The sequence below is a fragment of the Carettochelys insculpta genome, chromosome 9 (genome assembly GCF_033958435.1).
Source record: "Carettochelys insculpta isolate YL-2023 chromosome 9, ASM3395843v1, whole genome shotgun sequence".
Lineage (NCBI taxonomy): Eukaryota > Metazoa > Chordata > Testudines > Carettochelyidae > Carettochelys > Carettochelys insculpta.
This window is the reverse complement of record NC_134145.1, coordinates 13,237,534-13,256,761: the sequence shown is the minus strand read 5'-3', so window position 1 is coordinate 13,256,761 and position 19,228 is coordinate 13,237,534. Positions and strand designations below refer to the sequence as shown.

General features: G+C 39.8%; 1 protein-coding gene across 2 annotated transcripts in view; it reads left to right on the top strand.

The window, feature by feature from the left end:
- USP24 (ubiquitin specific peptidase 24) overlaps positions 1-19,228 on the top strand; it is a 106,430-nt gene that overhangs the window by 34,594 nt on the left and 52,608 nt on the right. For both annotated transcript variants that reach the window (XM_075003525.1, XM_075003524.1), the window contains exons 9-27: positions 597-671; positions 2,130-2,288; positions 3,316-3,430; positions 3,993-4,096; positions 6,143-6,250; positions 6,698-6,793; positions 6,892-7,053; positions 8,189-8,296; positions 9,008-9,157; positions 11,971-12,102; positions 13,125-13,236; positions 13,483-13,559; positions 14,534-14,674; positions 14,848-14,901; positions 15,424-15,539; positions 16,974-17,040; positions 17,237-17,347; positions 18,248-18,346; positions 18,427-18,597. In XM_075003525.1, coding sequence (XP_074859626.1) covers positions 597-671; positions 2,130-2,288; positions 3,316-3,430; positions 3,993-4,096; positions 6,143-6,250; positions 6,698-6,793; positions 6,892-7,053; positions 8,189-8,296; positions 9,008-9,157; positions 11,971-12,102; positions 13,125-13,236; positions 13,483-13,559; positions 14,534-14,674; positions 14,848-14,901; positions 15,424-15,539; positions 16,974-17,040; positions 17,237-17,347; positions 18,248-18,346; positions 18,427-18,597 — 2,157 coding nt within the window. The remainder of the gene's footprint in view (positions 1-596; positions 672-2,129; positions 2,289-3,315; positions 3,431-3,992; positions 4,097-6,142; positions 6,251-6,697; positions 6,794-6,891; positions 7,054-8,188; positions 8,297-9,007; positions 9,158-11,970; positions 12,103-13,124; positions 13,237-13,482; positions 13,560-14,533; positions 14,675-14,847; positions 14,902-15,423; positions 15,540-16,973; positions 17,041-17,236; positions 17,348-18,247; positions 18,347-18,426; positions 18,598-19,228) is intronic.

Below are 19,228 nucleotides of genomic sequence, written 5' to 3'. Positions count from 1 at the left end.
ATATAACATAAGAGCTGTGTAACTTTAAAACTCCCTGGTCAGAATGGAGTGGCACAAGTGCCCCTGTTCAGAAACAAGAGGTGACTGGAGGCATAGGACTTCAATGGCCGCTCCTGGAGTGAACCATGGAGATGGGGAGGTTATAGGTACAATTATTCTGAAATCGTGACATATGTATTCAAGGCTTCAGCACTAAGATGAAAAAAAGGTGAAGAGATGAAAAGTGTGTACTCAGTTTCTTTAAAGGGGGAAGGAAACCACTAGATGTCAGGTTGACTTCATTGTACATACAGATAGCTAGTGTCATGTGATGAAAAGATTAGCTCTCTTTACCAGATACCTCCTAGGCTGCTGTTAATTTATCTGAAAAAAATAGCTTCTTTCTTTTCATTATTTCATTCTCAGTTGTACCAGTGGCTGGTTTGTTGATATTTGCAGTAGCTTATGTATTCAAGTAAAATGTGACATCAGGTTGTTTTGACCTTTTTAGAGAGAGAAACTATTTCATTTCATTTTACTGCAACCAAATCTTCCAAGTAACTTGACTCTCTCTGTAGAACACAAAATAATTTTCTGTATTTTCTCCAAATCTCTAGCCCATGTTGGATCCAGTCATTCATAAAATGATTAAATATGTACAGAATGTGGAAGAGAAGGATCTAAAAGACAAGGTAAACATTCTGATTACATCAAATGTACATGTAGAAATTACTACAAATGCCTAAAGTGCTGTCTCGTAACTTGAGAACCAATTACACTAGTTTCTGTATGGAAAGAATCACTTGAGTTAAATTTAGACTGAGAATGTTTGTAACAGAAGACTGTGCTAGTGTGTAGGCTGTGGTCACCTGGACCCACTTTACAGTTTTAGATCATCCTGTCTAAAAAGACTGGTCCATCATAGTTACGCAACTTGTTTCCCAGGGTCCAGTCGTGCAAGGTGCTGAATACCTTCTATTCTAGTTGACTTTATTTAAGGTGCTTAGTACTGTTCAGCATTAGGCCCTCTAGTCTAAATTTTTAAAGGTGTTTAGGCATTCGACTGAGTTTTGCAATGCCTAATTGACTTAGGTATCTAGGTCTTGTGCTAAAAGACTTTCTCCTAAATCAGTTAGGTGGAGCAGTGTCTAACTATATGTAAAAATCTGAGTCCTATGTGGCTGCTTTGCTGTTTACAGATAAATATTTTGTTTCTAAAAGTTTCTTTATCAGGAGATATTGTGTGATTTCATCATCATGTGACACTTTGTGTTCTGCATTGTACTGAGTTTGTGATCTGTTGCTAATGAGAGCCATGTAATGTTTTGTCTTAAGATCATTTTAGGTTATGTTTACACAACAGTTTGACCAGTAAAACTTTTCTTGGCCAAGCGTCTGAAAAAATACACCTTTGACTACAGTTTTCCTGATTGGAAAAGTAACTGCTTGAACAGCACTTTGTTGGTGGGAAATGTCTTGCATCAACAAAGCTACTGTTCCTTGTTTGGAATGGTTTTATCTTCTTAGAGGAGAGATCCTCTCCCCACTGACGGAGAGCAGCTACGCTGTGTACATTGCAGTGCCATGCTTGAAGTGCATAACTGTGCTTCTTTTAGGTGCCCATTAGTGTTCCCAGTGTCATATCGTGGTGATATGTTGGAAATGTCACTGTTCATGCACTTAAAGAATGGCAATAGGTGCAAAATATGTATAACCCGAGAGGCACTGAGAGCACATGCAAGGCAGAGTGAAGTCTCTGATCTACAACCTGGGCTGGGGGGCCAGCTAGCCTTTATCTCATGTGTTGGGGCACAGAGCTTTAGCCCTTATGGTTCAATCCTGTCTGTCAGTGTTACATATGTAAAGTACAAATTAGAACATTTTAGCACATTTAGCTTTCAACAGAAGTTTCTTCTTTACTCCTCAAGCTTTGTCTTCACAGTGATTCTTTCCAGTAGTGTGAGTAATGTTTCTCTGTATGTTCACAGAAATACTTTGTATTGTGAATTGTTAATCAAGCAACCTTTCCAGGTCATCGTTATTACCCTTTGGGTGTCTCGTATCCAAATCTAAAACATGACTGAACTTGTGCTTAAAAATAAAATGTCTAAAAAACTGTACAGTCATTACTAAATATTTATTTTTAACAGAGGCTAGTTAGTATTCCCGAACTCCTGTCTGCTATAAAGCTACTGTGTATGCGCTTCCAACCTGACCTGGTAACTGTGGTGGATGACCTACGATTGGACATTCTGTTGCGCATGCTAAAATCTCCCCACTTCAGTGCAAAAATGAATTCCCTCAAAGAAGTAAGTTTGAATTTTTGTTTGCATATGACAGGCTTCTCTTGCTGTACCAAAAATAGTGTCTGAAAGGCAAGGGGGCAGAATGGTTCTAAATAACGTATTTGGCCTTAGGAAAGCCTTAGTTCCAAGTAAAGACAAAGGGAGTCAGTCTGACAAGAATTATTTTGCAAATTAGCAGTGGATGCAAGGGTTGTGGTTTCCTCGGAAAGAGGCCAAGTCATATTGGCCTCTCTAAGGACTATTATTTCAGCTACATTTGTGAGCAGTAGTCTCTGCCACATAGCAAGATAAATCTTAAATGTATACCAAAGGCTGTGCTGAGCTAGCAAAAGCTTTGTTCCTCATGTGGAACTGCATTAAAAAGACACATTCTAAATTCAGCCTCACCAGCTTGTCACTTGAGTACATCATTCAGTTCTTTCTTCCAAAGCAGGTATATTTTAATACTATCCCAAGAACTTTTTAAACACACCAAATTAAAGGTATTTGAAGGCTTTCTTGGCTCATTTCGTACTTCTGGGATATATTTAACCTTTGTCAATTGTGATTTGAGTTACTGATTTGAAATGTGTTTGTCATCAATCTTGAGTCATTGGTCTTGGGTACATGATCATAAGTGTATCGCATTCCTTGTGAAATTATATAAATGCAGCATCTTGGGTTTCATCCAAAACTTGTACTCTGGCCACCTCTGTCACTAGAGTGAGCTGAAGTGTAATATTTTACTGCTGGAAATAGAGAACAAATCTGGTGCCACAAAAAGAACTTCTGCAAGAATAAAATTCTAAAGAAATTTGTTGTGCAGAAGGGCTCTCCTGTCTGTGACAGAATGGGGTTAGGAAATTTGTATAATGATAATGGTACCCAGCAGGCTTTTCTCTTCTTAATAACTGGCCTTTGAGAGTACAGTGTTAAAGTCCTCTGGTGCTTATGCAATTGGCTTTGTGTGCCTGGGGGGCGGGAGGGAGTGTGAGAGTATGTGATCAATGTACAGAACTCAGCAACAGTTTTCACTTTCTGTGGTTCATAGGTAACCAAATTAATAGAAGACAGCACTGTCTCCAAATCTGTAAAGAATGCAATAGATACAGACCGATTATTAAACTGGCTAGTAGAAAATTCTGTTCTATCAATTGCACTCGAAGGTAAGCATTTTTATCAATTTTCATATTGTGACCCCCTAAAGAAATGTTGTTGTTTATAGGCTTCAAGGGATGGTCAAATGGACTTCTTAAAATTGTTTTCTGTTAGCACACTCTTTATAAAGAGGTACCCTGGGTTTTTCTACAGTGTTTTGACAATTTAGAAGGGTTCTGAAAATACCACCACTAAGCATATTGAAGGACCCATCCTTTTTTGTCTGCTGCTGTCTTTCAGCTGCACCTTCAGCTTTCCTGGCATTATTAGTTACCATTTGCTGAATTGGGGAGGATGTGAGGTTTTTTCAAAGCACTGAAACTGACTAGATGCAATATATTGTCAACTATATAATGAAAACAAGCTAAACAAAGAAATGATACATATTTTTTTCTTTTAGTAATCTTAAGAATTACCTGTAATAATAAATATAGAATTTTCAGATAGAAATAGGACTTTTCAAGTTGACCCTCTTGCTTTAAAATAAAGTATCAAGTTTCTTGCTACGACTTATGTTGTTCACTTTTGTGATATTCAAAAATTTTAGCTGAGCTATTTTGTTCTATTTAGGTAATATAGACCAAGCACAGTACTGTGACCGCATAAAGGGAATTATTGAACTGCTGGGCAGCAAATTGTCTTTGGATGAGCTCACTAAAATCTGGAGAATACAGGTAAACTTAAGTGGCTTGGGGGGGCAGGGTGTGTAGGAAGAGTACCCTGCATTTGAAACTAGGTGTTTGTAGGTGAAAGACTTCGATTTTTAACTGAATTTGTGGTTGGGAACACGTATAGTTAAAGGAAGCCTTACTCTCATAGCGGAAGACTTCATACCCACTAAATTTTCCTGCCTGTCCATCTCTTCCCTCTATTTCGTGTCCCAAGGCCTTTCTAGATAGGCGTTGTATGCCATTGCTTTGGTGTGAATGGTGTGTGAGGACCTTCAGTACTAGAATACTTGTTAATATCTGGATATGAATTCTTAGTAGGAAGCAGTAACATGATTGATTTCTCCAGGTTACAATAGCTGAAGAATCTACATTTGCTATTTAGCAAACAAGTTCTATTCAAAATTCCCAGTGTACAGTGTAAAGAAGCTGGTGTCAATAGCTTGTCTGGTGAATTCACTACAGCATGTTCAGATGAGCACTATGTAATTGGTCTGTTTTCACATCCTGTGCAGGGTAGTATTCATGTGACATTTCCTGTGTTTTCAATGACCTGGGAGGTGGTGGCACAACAGTTTCTCAGTGTGTATAAATGGAGAGAGTGGGTTGCACCAAGAAGCAAGAGCTAGTGCTGCAGTTCAGCTGTGGGTTTCATTTGTTGTCATGCTTGTCTTTATTACTTCATGGACATTTGGCAGGATGACTGGGATGTACGGAACACCTGGAAGAAGCCTGGTGTTGAGGAAGGGATGGAAGCATAGCAAACGAGGTTAGGGTTTTGGGTCTAGAGAGGCACATACAAGAAGATGCCTAGAGAAGGGAGGCAGATACAGAGGAATGGTCAAAGCTTCCTAGGCTCATTCTGTGCTTCTAAGCAATGCAGTGAGTTTCAACTCAGGAGTCATGGATACTGCCACAATTGAAGTCAGTGGAGGTACTTCAGCTGCAGCTCCCCCACTGTAAATGGGACTGAGCAGTTGACAAGTTATTTTCTGAGAGAACCTTTGATTCTGGATTTTACTTCTACCACTGTTGCCAACCCCAGAACCTGGATCTGGTAACTTTCTGGTTACTCTGCAAAGCCCGCTTCATCTCTCATGCATTACTGGGTAACATAAGCTGATGACTGGGGTGGGAGAAGATTTTAAGTAAAGTTTCTTATCGATATGGCTGGTGAGTGTTTGCAGGCTATGTGAGATTCAGGGATTCTGAGAAATTTCCCCAGGATGGAATCCCAGTAGTTTCAGTGGTGCTTTCTGATACCTGCACCTACAGAATCTTAATGTTCACAAACAGAAAAAAAAATCTGTATATGCACATAACTTCCGTGAATGGCTCTGGAAAATGGATGTTGCTATGGATAGAGTACCTCTGCCATTGGGGTGTGTGTGGTGGTGCCAGGCAATTGCAGATAACCTTTAAACAGGCAGATACTAAGGCTGAAGCATTTCCCTGTAATTTTAGACTGAACATTTTGACAAGCAGTCAACTGACAGCTGTAAATGCAGTGGATTTATAAATATTATGGTTCTTCATTTTTCTTCTGTGGGTTCCACCATCCTACTTTAGTTGAGACAATCAAAATTCTGCAATGGTGGCCAATAGGATGTGGAAATCCTGCAAGTACTTGTGTTGGCCTATCTTTTCCTATTTCTTAAAATGGTTAAACACTGAAATGGAAAATACTTCCAAAAGAGGAGTGAACAGTTAATATAAGGTCATCTGCCCCTGGCATACAGTATCCACCCAGAATATTTGCAGTTAACATAGCACTTCTAATAGGTACAAATGGTTTCCTTTTGGACAACATTAAAACCACCTTTGAGGGTTTGGTAGATTTGGAGAATACTGTCCCAACTTGTTCCAGAATAATTATCTAAAGATCTACTTTCCTGAGATATGATCATACTCATTTATATCTATTGTTACTCAGACATCTGTAGGCTTTACATGATATAATGTGTACAGTAAAATCAGTCTTAATTTTCTCCTCCTTTTGGTTCTTGCAAAGAACTAGCTTTTGTGTCTCTCATTTCCTCCCCCCTTATTTAGTCAGGACAATCATCTACTGTGATTGAAAACATACATACTATTATTGCTGCAGCTGCTGTGAAATTCAGCTCCGATCAACTTAATCATCTGTTTATTCTTATTCAGAAGGTAAGTCTTTATCTGACTTTAAATTTCTTACTAAAAGAGGGATGTTTTTGCAATATGTAGTCTACAAATGTGTTTGAAAATAAATTTGTATTTACTTTTCTTTCAGAAGTTTAAATTGAGTTTTAAATTACTTATCTCCCATTGTGCTGTTGATTTTTAATTTTTTTTTAACTTTGGTGTTAACCATGTAATGTGTTCTTAGTGCTATAGCATGTTCAGGAAAGATTTGATTATTTCCTCTAATCGCTAGTGATAAGTTTTTTAGAACAGTGTTTGGTGCTGGTGAAACAGATTTCACATCTAATCAAGCTGGTCATGGCATGTGTTGAAACTGTCGCTTACATTAATTAGTGGAATTGCAGTAAAACAGATGGAATCAGTTACATTAAACTTTGCATTTTGATGGCATATTTGCTGCTGTAATAGAGATTTTTTTTTGCCCTGCAGAGCTGGGAGACCGAGAGTGACAGAGTGCGACAAAAACTGTTGAGCCTGATAGGACGTATTGGTCGGGAAGCACGAGTTGAGACAACCACTGGAAAGGCATGGAAAAATAAAATCCTCCATTCGTAAGATAAAGAATAGAGTTGCAGCTCTTTTGTAAATACTAGTATCCCTGACTATTTATGCTGTTCTTGAAGGTCCTAGAGGTGCTTTGGGAACTGGCTCATCTTCCAACATTACCTTGTAGTCTAATTCAGCAAGCCTTGGAGGAACATCTGACAATCCTTAGTGATGCATATGCAGTAAAGGAAGCGATCAAAAGGAGCTACATCATCAAATGCATTGAAGATATTAAGAGGGTTTGTTTCTCGTAAAATTACTTTCTCCCCACCCCTCATAATGGCATAGTATCTAAAAAGAGTGGCTCAGGCAACATAAACAGCTTCTTTCAAATGACTTGGTATTTGACATATGTCGTATTTGTAAGTTCATACCTTGAAAGAGTTTGGTGGGGAGACTTTAAGACTTTGTGAGCCAAATTGTTTTCCATAAGACTTATCACAAGTCTCCTATCTTCATTTCAAACACATTTGCAGGCCCAGGAGTGATTAGTTTTGGAGGAAACTTGGTTGGCTCATGGTTAGACTTTTTGGGGGAATTATTATCAATATATGTCAGTATTTTGACTGTGTCCCTTTCATATCAAATATTACAGCCTTTTCTTTGAAAGAGTAAATCATATTTTCTGGTTTGTCTGTTAGACAAGTCTCAAAATACAAATTGGCTTTTAAAGCCCAGTAATGTCCTTTGTTTAAAGAAATAGGCATGAAAACTGTCTTCTGGTATGTAAGAACCTGTTTTTCAACTGAAACTGCTAAGATGTCTCCTGGGTGGTATCATGCTGTTGCGAGGAGAGGTTTTCCTCTTTTAGGCGTGCCTGAATGCATCTGGCCTTGTTCCATAGTCCAAAATGTGGCATTAAAAGAGGGAGCTTGTTGTTATTTCAGTTGTACTCTCTCATGCTTAACTACACTTAGAAAGTTAAGTCTATCCAACATCATCCACAAGGGCTTTTTAACAGATATTGAGGTGCTAAGGTACTTTGCCTTCTTGTCAAACTTGAAAGAACATAAATCCTCCAAAGGGCTCAGTCCTACAAAGTGCTCAGTGCACCTGACAGATGAAGGTAGTGGCAGGATGAAATCCTAGGTTCTCTTGCAAAACTATCAGAGGGCCCCTTGTTGTTCCTAAAATATCTCATTGAGTGAACAACTGATTTCCCCAGCCATGCCCTTCCTCAGTTTTCTGGTGTAATTGTGAAAACTGAGACCAGCAACGGATGGGAACCAAGGACTCTAGATTTATGAAGGAAAACAATTATCTTGAAGCTGGGTCATGGATGTTAATAAGTGGGCTTCTAGTATTCTTACAAGAAACAATTACAAGATTGTTCAGCCTGCCATGAGTGTAATAATGTTAACTTTTTATTGCTAGTCATCCCAACATCATAATCCCCAGTTTGTGTGGGTGGTACCAGCTTTGCGTCAGCTCCATGAAATCACACGTTCGTTTATTAAACAAACATACCAAAAGCAAGATAAGGTAAGGCACTTGCAGAAATATTTTGGAAGCACAGTTACATCCCTCAATCTTCTGCTTTTATGACAAAGTTGAGGTTTAAAATATCCATTAATTTACGGCATCATTTGAATTGAGGCTTTTTAATGTATAGGTAGTAATTTAACAATTTAATTTTAAAATTGTAATTCCTTAATACTCTGTGCTGTCCACTGTATGCAGATAGCTGCATCAAAAGAGATAAGTTTGAATTGGCTCACTTTATCATCTTTCTGGCTATGGTCTGAAGAAGTGGGTCTGTCCCACGAAAGCTCACCTAATAAACTATGTTGCTAGTCTTTAAAGTGCTACTTGACTGCTTTCTGTTTTGATATCTTTCTGTGCTATAAACTATAAGTGATCCTGACTGACAAATTTGAGGTAAATGTTTTTTGTTGACTTTTGACTGAAGTAATAAAATCAATTACAACCATTAGAAAATAGAACTAAATGGCTCCAATGTACTACCAAGTTGTGCTTTGCATTGTTTTGAGTTGGAAACTTTGGCTTTTCAGTTGCCTTATGTGATGGTTTGTAAATGGATGGGGGAGGATGCAGGTGAACTTTCAGGACTCCCTGGTGACGGTTTTGATAGTGCTTACAAAAGCCTAATTCCCTTTAAAAAGGCAAAATCTCTACTTATGCCTGTTGTGTTGCTGTGTTTCTTACACTGTCTTTCTCAATATTTCTGCCAAGAGCATTATTCAAGACTTGAAGAAAAATTTTGAGATAGTGAAGTTGGTGACAGGAAGTCTAATAGCATGTCATCGATTGGCTGCATCTGTAGCAGGTCCTGGTGGACTAGTTGGAACAACGTTAGTGGACGGCCGATATACTTACCGGGAGGTACTAAACACTGCTTTCTATTGTTGGTTTCTAGACAATTTCAAATGGAACTGTTATCAATCACCAAAAGGCCATAATCAGCTGAAGCATGGAAGAGTGGATAACATAAAAATATTTGATAGTTAATATATAGATGCAGTGTACATGATGCATTTTCTCCCTCCAAAAACTGCATTGTGTTTTGTAATTTGAAATAGGTAATAAAGCTCAATATAATTCTATCTTTTAACTTTCCTTGGGGTGGTAGCCTCTATGACAAATGGGCTACGTCTACACTAGCCAAAAACTTCGAAATGGCCATGGAAATGGCCGTTTTGAAGTTTACTAATGAAGTGCTGAAATACATATTCAGCGCCTTATTAGCACGCGGGCGGCCGCGGCACTTCGAAATTGACGCGGCTTGCCACCATGCGGCTCATCCAGACTGGGCTCCTTTTCGAAAGGACCCCAGCAACTTTGAAATCCCCTTATTCCTATGAGCAGATAGGAATAAGGGGATTTTGAAGTTGCTGGGGTCCTTTCAAAAAGGAGCCCTGTCTGGATGAGCCATGTCAATTTCAAAGTGCCACGGCCGCCCACATGCTAATGAGGTGCTGAATATGTATTTCAGCGCTTCATTAGTAAACTTCGAAATGGCCATTTCGAAGTTTTTGGCTAGTGTAGACACGGCCATGGTGGCATATTTTAAATGGCCGAATCTCGTACAGCCTACTTAAAAACTCAGTTTTTTTTAACTAGTAAAGAGATTCATGAATCTCCATACACCGCTTACAGCACAGTATTTGTTGCATCTTTGATCTCTTCTTTTATGACAGGTAGCGACTTGGGCTAGTTACTGCTATGGGCAGGGGTCAGCAACCTGTGGCTCTGGAGCCTCATGCAGCTCTTTAAGGAGTCATTTGCGGCTCCTGATGCTGATTCCTTTGCATCTCTGGATGCCATAATGCAACTAGCAGCAAAGGCTGCTTTTGCTTGAGAGCACTCTGCAGGGAGCCAGGCATAGACAGCCCCTTTCCCCTGCCCGGACTGCAGGATGATAGGAGAAGGGGTAGCGAAAGGAGAGGTCAAGGGGCAGCACACATGGGCCCCGGACTCAGGTAGTGCCAAGCTGGGAAACCAAGAGAATAGGCTGATGCAGGGGGGGGCAGGGGGAACAACACTCAGGACTGGCAGAAGCAGGGGAAGTGCTGGCAGAGAGGGCCTGAGGGAGCAGCATAGAGTGACCACATTGCCCTATGGCAAATGTGGGACACCAGCCTCCAGGGTGGGAGAATCTGGGGGCTGCTGTCCCATGTCAGGGCTCCTTGGCAAGGGGGGCTCCGACCACATGGTGAGGCACCGGAGGTGGGGGCTCTGCAGCCTTCCGATGAGAGGGAGTAAAGGATGGGTCGCACCACAAGCTCCTAGCTGGGGGTGGGGGTACTGATGATAGCAGCTCTGCAGCCTCCTTGCGGGCAGGGAATGTTGCAGCTGCCATGTGGCAGGGATCCCTGGCAGCAAAGGCTGCCGCACTGGGGAACGGGGTAGCTGCCCCACAGTGGAGCTTCTGCACCACAGGAACTGCTTCCCCAAGACACAGGATGCCGAGGAATGAGGCAGCCACTCTGTGGTGGAGTTCACCTGCAGAGGGGCTGCCACCATGGTGTGCTAGGGAATGAGGCAACTCCCCCACAGTGGAGCTCCCCTGCCGCAGGAGCTGCTGCCCCAAGCCACGGGGCACCAGAGTACTGGACATCTGCCTGCAGTGGAGGCTGCTGCCCCGAGACACCGGGTACCAGGGAACAGGAGCCTGGCAAAATATGGGACAATTTGCCCATTTTCTTAAAGTTGGGATGCCTGTGAGACAGCTTAAATAAGGGAATGTCCCAGTGAAAACAGGATGTCTGGTCACCCTGCTGTAGCAGCTCCCCCTGCTAGGGTGTGTGCATGACATGCCCCTTTCCTGTGCATGACTGGCAGCTGGGCAGGGGCTGGGGAGTACACAGTGAGCAGGCCAGGGGCTGCAGCTGCTGGGGGGTGGGGTGAGTACAGGCCCCCAATTGCCCACCTTCCCTGGCACAGGCAGAGAGGAGAGCTCTGGAGCTGCTGCTGCTGCAGCAGGAATGTGGTTGCTTTCTCCACCTCGCCTGACCCTCTACTTTCCCTTTCCCTCAGTAGCCCCACCATGGTCCCTCACTTCCTCTTCGTATGGGGGAGAGGAGGGAGGCGCTATGGCCCCTCTGTGGCACATGGCTTGTAAGTGAGAGACTGCAGCCAGAGCATGCTGTGCTGGGGGGCAGCTGTGGCAAGGGGGAGGTGGAAGAAGGGGGTGTGATATCGTGGGATGTAGCTGTGGCATGAGTGGGTAAGGTGGCTGTGAGCCTGGGGGTGCTCCCTGGGGGTGGGGCAGTTGTTCATGAGGGTGTGGTGACTTGGGGGGAGGATGGTCTTGGATTCACATGCATTGCAGCTCTTGAAGTATTGATTTTGTAACTGAATTTGGATAAATGGCTTTTCTAACTATTATTTTACAGACCTCTGACAATGGGGATCCAGAGCAACCTGAGTGTTTTCTGAAAAGATGCCTGAAAAAAGGGTCTTTTGTTTAAAATGGTGAAAATTAGAAATTGTAATTACAGGTCCAGTATTTTATGCACATGGATTTCATTGCAGGATCAGTCAGATTTGTATTCTTGGCACTTTGCAAAATTGTGTGTTTAAAAAAAAAAACAAAACGAAAATATGTATTTCTAATTTTGTTCTCTTTTGGAAAGATAATACTGAGGGTTTTTTTGTTTGTGTTTTGTTTTTGTTTTGTTGTATTCCCTTTCCAGTACTTAGAAGCACATTTAAAATTTCTGGCATTTTTTCTGCAAGAAGCCACCCTCTATTTGAGTTGGAATCGTGCCAGGGAAATCTGGGAATGTCTTGTGACAGGTCAAGATGTTTGTGAGTTAGATCGAGAGGTAAGAAGCCCAAGAGATCAGCATCTAGGAGTGGGAATGGAATTTAATATTAAGCTCGCAACAAATGCATTTGTAGAAAATAGTATCTTCAGATACCTTACAAAGTGCTAATGCATTAGGTTCTGTTATTGCAAAGACAGTATAGGTAAATGGATCAATAGCTATCATGTGTTTAACAATAAATGGCACATTGCCGTGAACGTTTAAGGCTTATTTAGTGAAAGGAAATGTTGATCAGGAGACTAGATGAAGGCTCTCTATTCTTCAAAAAGTGGTATTGGAGCTGTAACTTCTATCTGAATAGCACTAGTAAAAGACTGGCAACCACAGACCAGGCCAGCCCTGGTGCTTAGGCACTAAGGGCCACATGATGGCTTCACTCCCTGCCCTGAGCCTTCCACCCTCATCTTTCCTGCTGTGCTCCCCCCACCTTGCTCTGAACTCCCCTGCCTCCAGCCTCCTGTCCTGATGCTTGTACTCTGCCTCTTGCCCTCAGCTCTTCCATGCTCCCACCATTGTCTTCATCGCCACCATATCTACACACACCACCTCGCAGCCTTCTGTCCGGAGCCACCACTCTCCTCTGCACTCCATCTTACACTTGTTTTTTTAGTTAATGTCCCATCACAACTCTTTGTTGGGGAAGAGAGTGGAGCTGAGGAGTTAAGATGGGTCAGTACCTGTACGAAACTTGTTACTTTCACTCCTGCGTGGTACACGTAATGCGGCACTGCAGGGTTGTGTAATGTGTAAGAACCTGAGCCCTGGTGTAGAATCGGAACCTTCTGCTCCAGAAGAAAGTCTACTCGTATCTGAGTTATGCTGACGTACAGTACAGTTATGCTGCGTCCCATAGCAATGCACTTCAGGTGACTATAGGCTGCTGAATGTTTTAACAAAAGGGTTTTTTGTGCGCTCCTGACTAGTGTCTGACGTAATTTGAAAAAGCAGGGTCAAAACACTAAAGTCTTTTGATCTTCAAAATATGGACCCTACACTTATATAACCATTCTCATTCACAGATGTGCTTTGAATGGTTTACAAAAGGACAACATGATCTGGAGAGTGACATACAACAGCAGCTCTTCAAAGAGAAAATTCTCAAATTAGAGTCATATGAAATTACTATGAATGGTATGAAAACAGTTTTGGTTACCACGTCTTAAGAGTAAATATGTACCAGACTACTTTGATAGTTGCTTTTTAATAAAACATTAGTTTTTCAGACCTGTGAAGAGCTGTAACAACTAACCTAGTAAGAGGCCTTTTCGTTAGTCTACTTTTTACTTGTTATTGAGTGTCATTTTATTCTTTTTTCTTGGTTTAATAAAAACAGGAATTTATTCTAAATAAAATCTTTTTCATGATTTTTACCTACAGGTTTTAGTTTATTTAAGACTTTCTTTGAGAATGTTAACCTATGTGATCATCGACTAAAACGACAAGGAACTCAGCTGGTAAGTGGGGTTTATTTTTAGTCTTGCTAACAATACATGAGATCTGGAGAAGAGCCTTTTTAACACTTGTATTTAAAACTATAGTCATATTTATACTTAAATGCCTCGGGTCTATTTTGGTACTTTCATTATAAATTCTTGCTTTTCAGAGGGTTTTATGTTGAAAAATTAAGGGTGGGATTTTTATTAATGACCGAGCCATTGAATGCTTAAAGTTGGTGTAAAAGATCTCAGGTCAATTGAAACTTGAAAGACCAGTCCCAATTTTCCTTTGCATTGTTAACTAGTAAATGGAATTTCAAAGTAATATGCAACTTGTTTTGCTTAGCTATAGAGAAAAAAAATCTATTGAACCTTTGTTATTTCTGAAAATTTTTACAGGAGATGTTTAGTAAATTTAAATTGTGATTCATAACTGTTGCGATCCAACACCGCTTTCTAAAATAAAATTGTGGCATCATATTCTTGCACTATGCCTCTGGATCTGCTCATTATTAGGGGCTGTTTAATTTACTTCAGGCTTACCTATGATGGCCATAAGCCTGTTGTGAAGATTTACAAGAACGAGTGCGTGACCAGTATATGACACTTAATGATATTTTTAACATATGATTTGTTGCTCTTTGACATATCTGTGTGACATAAATTACATTCTGTAGGATTGTTGAACTCCTAAAATGATCTTTTGGATTATTCTTTGTTCCATTGTTTGGTTGAGATTTTTCCCTCAGTAGTCATTTATGTACATGTAGATGAAGTGAGGCAGACTTAAAATTTCCACTGATTATTTAGATATGAAATTATTTTAGTTCATATTATAAATATTTTGTGGAGCTGACAACACAGAAAATTACATCTTCTAAGGCTTTAGCCAAAAGTTACTTTTCCAGTAAATAAACACCATTGTGATTTTTATGATTAAACATGCTTATAATATATAACAGTCAGATTTATCTGTCTTTTCCTTTGAACAGAATGTGGAAAAATTGGAGTTAATAGGAATGGATTTTATTTGGAAAATAGCAATGGAATCGCCTGATGAAGAAATTGCTAATGAAGCCATACAGTTGATCATAAATTACAGCTATATTAATCTAAATCCTAGATTGAAGAAGGTATGTATAGTCTGTTACAAAGAAAAATTTACTCAAGTGTGCAGAGGTTTATACTTTGGAGATTATGTATATTACAATTAATTTTGATTCCATACGTGGTAAATTTATTACTGAACATTTTATTCTCATGAAATTGTTTAAAGTGCTAATGTATCTATCCTTCATACCATCAGGATTCAGTGTCACTACACAAGAAATTCATTGCTGATTGTTACGCAAGATTAGAGGTAAGAGGCAGACTTAAATTTGTTTGTTCTTAAAGCCCTTCAGTGTTACTTTATTGCAGAATTGAAGGGAAATATTTTGCAGTATGTTACAAAAACTCACTTTTTAAAAACTAGAGAAAGCTATGCTAGGCGCTCTCTCACAGTACTACTCATCTTAAATTGAAGCTTTCTAGAGGAAAGTTCACAAACTTCTGCATTTTAGCTGAAGATGTTTGAACTTCAAATGACAGTGCAAATTATACTTGTGAAGATTAGAATATTGAATTGTGATGAAGATGCTTGTTAGTTTTTTTTAAATTTGGAAAACAACCTTGAGGGCTTAAGGAAGATTTTTTTTTTTATCCTCGGACACTATTTCTATAAAGTAATGGATGTACAAAAGCAACAGAGTGTACTTAAACTTTGTAACCTTTGCTGTTGCCTAAATAGGAAGACCTTTAATTGTTTTCATATAATTTCATCACTCCAGAATAAGCAATACAATATAAATGCTCTTTTGCGCCGGTGAATCTTACATTTTAGGCAGCCAGTTCAGCACTTGGTGGTCCAACATTAACACACGCTGTTACAAGAGCTACAAAAATGCTTACAGCAACTGCTATGCCAACCGTAGCAACATCAGTACAGTCTCCCTACAGGTAAGTCTAGGTTTAAGAGGGTAGAAATACATTTCTGCACTCAGCACTGACATTTATAGGGGAAGTAGCTGGGCAATAGTGTGTGTGAGGGGGAGACTAAATGCTCCTGTTGAATACAATCTCACATTTTGTATTCCAGATTTTCTACAACGTATGATTGATATTTTTTGTAGTTGTGCAAGGTAAATTGTAGGCCAGCAACACATTCTAGTGACCATTACTCTGCATGCTAGATACAGTCAACTGAGCTTCTGTAGCTTAAAAACCAATGCTCTGCTGCATTGTATTTCTGGCTCACGGAGTCGTCAACCATGGAATATTCAGAATCTCCTCTGAACAGCCCTTTACATCTCCTCATACAAAATAGGTTGCTCAGTTGTTTCCTTTCTATACTGAGTTATATACAAGGCAAAGAGCTGAGAACATTAAAGGCTGTCAGTAGGGAGAGAACATAAGAGAATGGAATATGTTTGGACAGACTTAACTGGAGATCAGAATATAATAATATCACATGTATGTTTTGAGTCTCAAGGTTGCAGTCTCAAAGGATTACTACCATCACTGTTCCTTGTGGACAGTATCTCTTAGGTTTCAGAACCCAGTAACTGTATGTTTGTAGGAGACTGGTCATTATTTTCACTATCCATCTCCTTTTCTGACCAGGAATATACAAATAATATTGGACACTATGTCAAGGTTTGCTTAAAAACATCATTTAGGTGTTCGCTTTAATAGCCACACACAAAAATAGTGCTGTGTGTGAACCAAGCCCTGTTGTTTGGACAGGTGAGAGGGTGATTACTCTGCACTGTGTAGCAAGTTTCCTTCATAATGGAACTTTTTTTTGGAACTAGCATAAAGTCAACATCATGAACGTATATTTGCAAACCCAATTTTTTTGCCTTCCTTTTTGTAATATTTCTGGCCCTAAGAGTAAGTTTACAGACACTTGCACTGTAGGTTTTCATATTTATATTAAAATGTATGAGATTTCAGAAGAGGGTTTTATTTAAGGATGCCAATGTAAGAAATGAGACTGAAGGTCTAAATGTTGAAGTCCTCTAAACAACTAAGATGATTGTTGCTTACAAGCCATCAGGTTTGTGGAGTAGGAGATATGGGAGAAGAGTTTTGACTTGAGGGGTCTGATGAATTTCTAAATGTATGTGTTGTAATATCTGGGCACAGGGATGGGTTCTTTAGGCGCACACAGTGTACATACCCAGATTTAATACGACTTATAAAGTTTAATTTAACTTTCACTCTGCTTTGCCAATGTGTCTCCATCTACCTACACCACCTCAGAGTGAGAGTCGTATTTAGTCTCAGACTCACTCCTTGCCTTGTGCTGTTAGTTGTTGATAGTCTTTTTTTTGTGATTGGACTAAAACTACTCACCTCATACGTTCTTAAAATTTTGGATGCAATCTTTAGGTCAACTAAACTTGTGATAATTGAAAGACTACTACTTCTGGCAGAACGCTATGTGATAACTATAGAGGTAAGAGTTTCTTGTTACTTAATCTTCATGTCTGTTCTCATAACCAGACAAAAATTTGGGTGGTAACTTAATATTTTTAATACCACTGTGCATTGTACAGGCCCATATGCCATATAATCACTTACTATTTAATATTTTGAAAATGTTTCTGTTCTTCCAGAATTGTTTACGCTGATCTGTTTTATTCTTTCTGAAGGATCTTTACTCTGTTCCTCGTACTATTCTACCTCATGGTGCATCTTTCCATGGACATCTTTTAACGCTTAATGTTACATATGAATCTACCAAAGATATCTTTACTGTAGAGGTATGTTTACCCAAGTTATGTATGCCATGTTGTATTGGCCTTACTTGTTTGTGAAAACATAGCAATAAATGTGTCATGTTATGTAAGTAAAACATGACCTTGAGTAATATAATGCACACTGGTTTGAAAACTACATCCTCCTGAAAGTTTTGTGTACATGTTTAAATTTATAGTAACAATGATTTGTGGAAAGAAAATAATTTCTTATAGTGCTTGGTGTAATCCAGGTGTTCTCCAACTTCATTGAACCATGACTTCCTTCTGACAACAAAAATTAGTAGATGACCCCAGGTTAGAGGACTGAAGACAGAGCCCCATTGTTCTGCAGTGAGAGGAGCAAAATCCAAGATCTTCAGCCCCAAATGGTGGAACTGTAACTTGAGCCCCACCACCAAGGGCAGATGTCTGCAGGCTTTGACGCTGGCCCTGGGCATTAGGGCTCGGGCTTTGGCCCTTGGCCCTGAACAGTGTTCCCTGTAAGCTGAGCACTTGGGCAGCCAATTGTAAAAGATCCATATGCTGCCCATCTGCTTAGTAGAGTACCCACAGTCAGTGTATGTTTATACTGGTTGTGTACATTCACTCATGCCTCAGTGCACATAAAATTTATTCCAGACTTGGATGGAAAAAATTAAAGGGAACATTGCCCCACGCCTTAGCAATTTTCACACCAGCCTTGGTGACTCCATTAAAATAGGGTCATGTCCCACTGAAGAGTTCTGACCTACAGTTTGAAAACCACCAGTATAATCGCTTTCACTTTTCCCCTGTATGGTTAGTCTCTCTGGCTGAAAAGAGAAGAGGACCATAAAAACACTTAACCATTAACAAAATGGTTAAAAAAATCAGGCCATTGTTTCTAAACAGCTTCCATCAAACTAGTCTTATTTTATTTTTCAGGCTCATAGCAATGAAACTGTAGGAAGCGTCAGGTGGAAAATAGCAAAGCTGCTGAATTCTCCTGTGGATAACATACAAATATTTGCAAATGATAGCCTGGTATGTTGTTAGCTACTTTTTGTCTTGTGAGTTTGAATTATTCCTTTCCCCAGAACTAAGCATTAAATACTTCATTACAGCTAACGGTAAATAAAGATCAGAAGCTTCTCCACCAGCTGGGCTTCTCTGATGAACAGGTACTTACAGTAAAAACGTCAGGAAGTGGAACCCCCTCGGGGAGCTCTGCTGATTCCTCAACCAGCTCCAGCAACAGTAGTGGTGTCTTTAGTTCCTCTTATGTGATGGAACAGGTACGGCAAAATAGGCTGAAATCTGCTTTTACAGTGTACCCTTTCATGAGCAAATCAAAGTAGGCGTGAAGCTGTAGTTCTTCACTTCCAGAGATTTGATTTCAAATTCTGCTATGTATCAGAACAGAAATGGGAGAGTTTGGTTAGCATCTGTTTGTAGTACAAAAATCAACACACAACGCCAGACTTGTCTCAGATGGCTTAGGATTGGAATAGCTGGACAGGTCAAGCTGGTTGCTGGTTTGACATATCCAGAGAATGAACTAGTGGGGCAATTTCAGTCAATGAAAACCTTTGGCAGAGCTGCATGCAATGGCTATATACTGTGTGGATGCATTAAGCTTTGTTCAGACCATTAAATACACGTTTTCTTTGTTTTAAAGAAACTGCTGAGACTATAGCATTTGATTTCAAACAAGTAATTAAAAAGGCATCAGCTTTTGTAAGCCAACTTAAATTAACTGGATTTAAAAGCTGCATTCAGTCTCAGGTGCACTGTTTGCTATGTAGTGTCTCTTGTTAAATATTAATATTGTGCATTTGACTTTAAGCTCACCTGGTGATTTGTGGGCATTAATTATAACACAAAGTGGGTGTGGGTTTTTTTGTTTTGTTTTTTTTTTTAAATCCC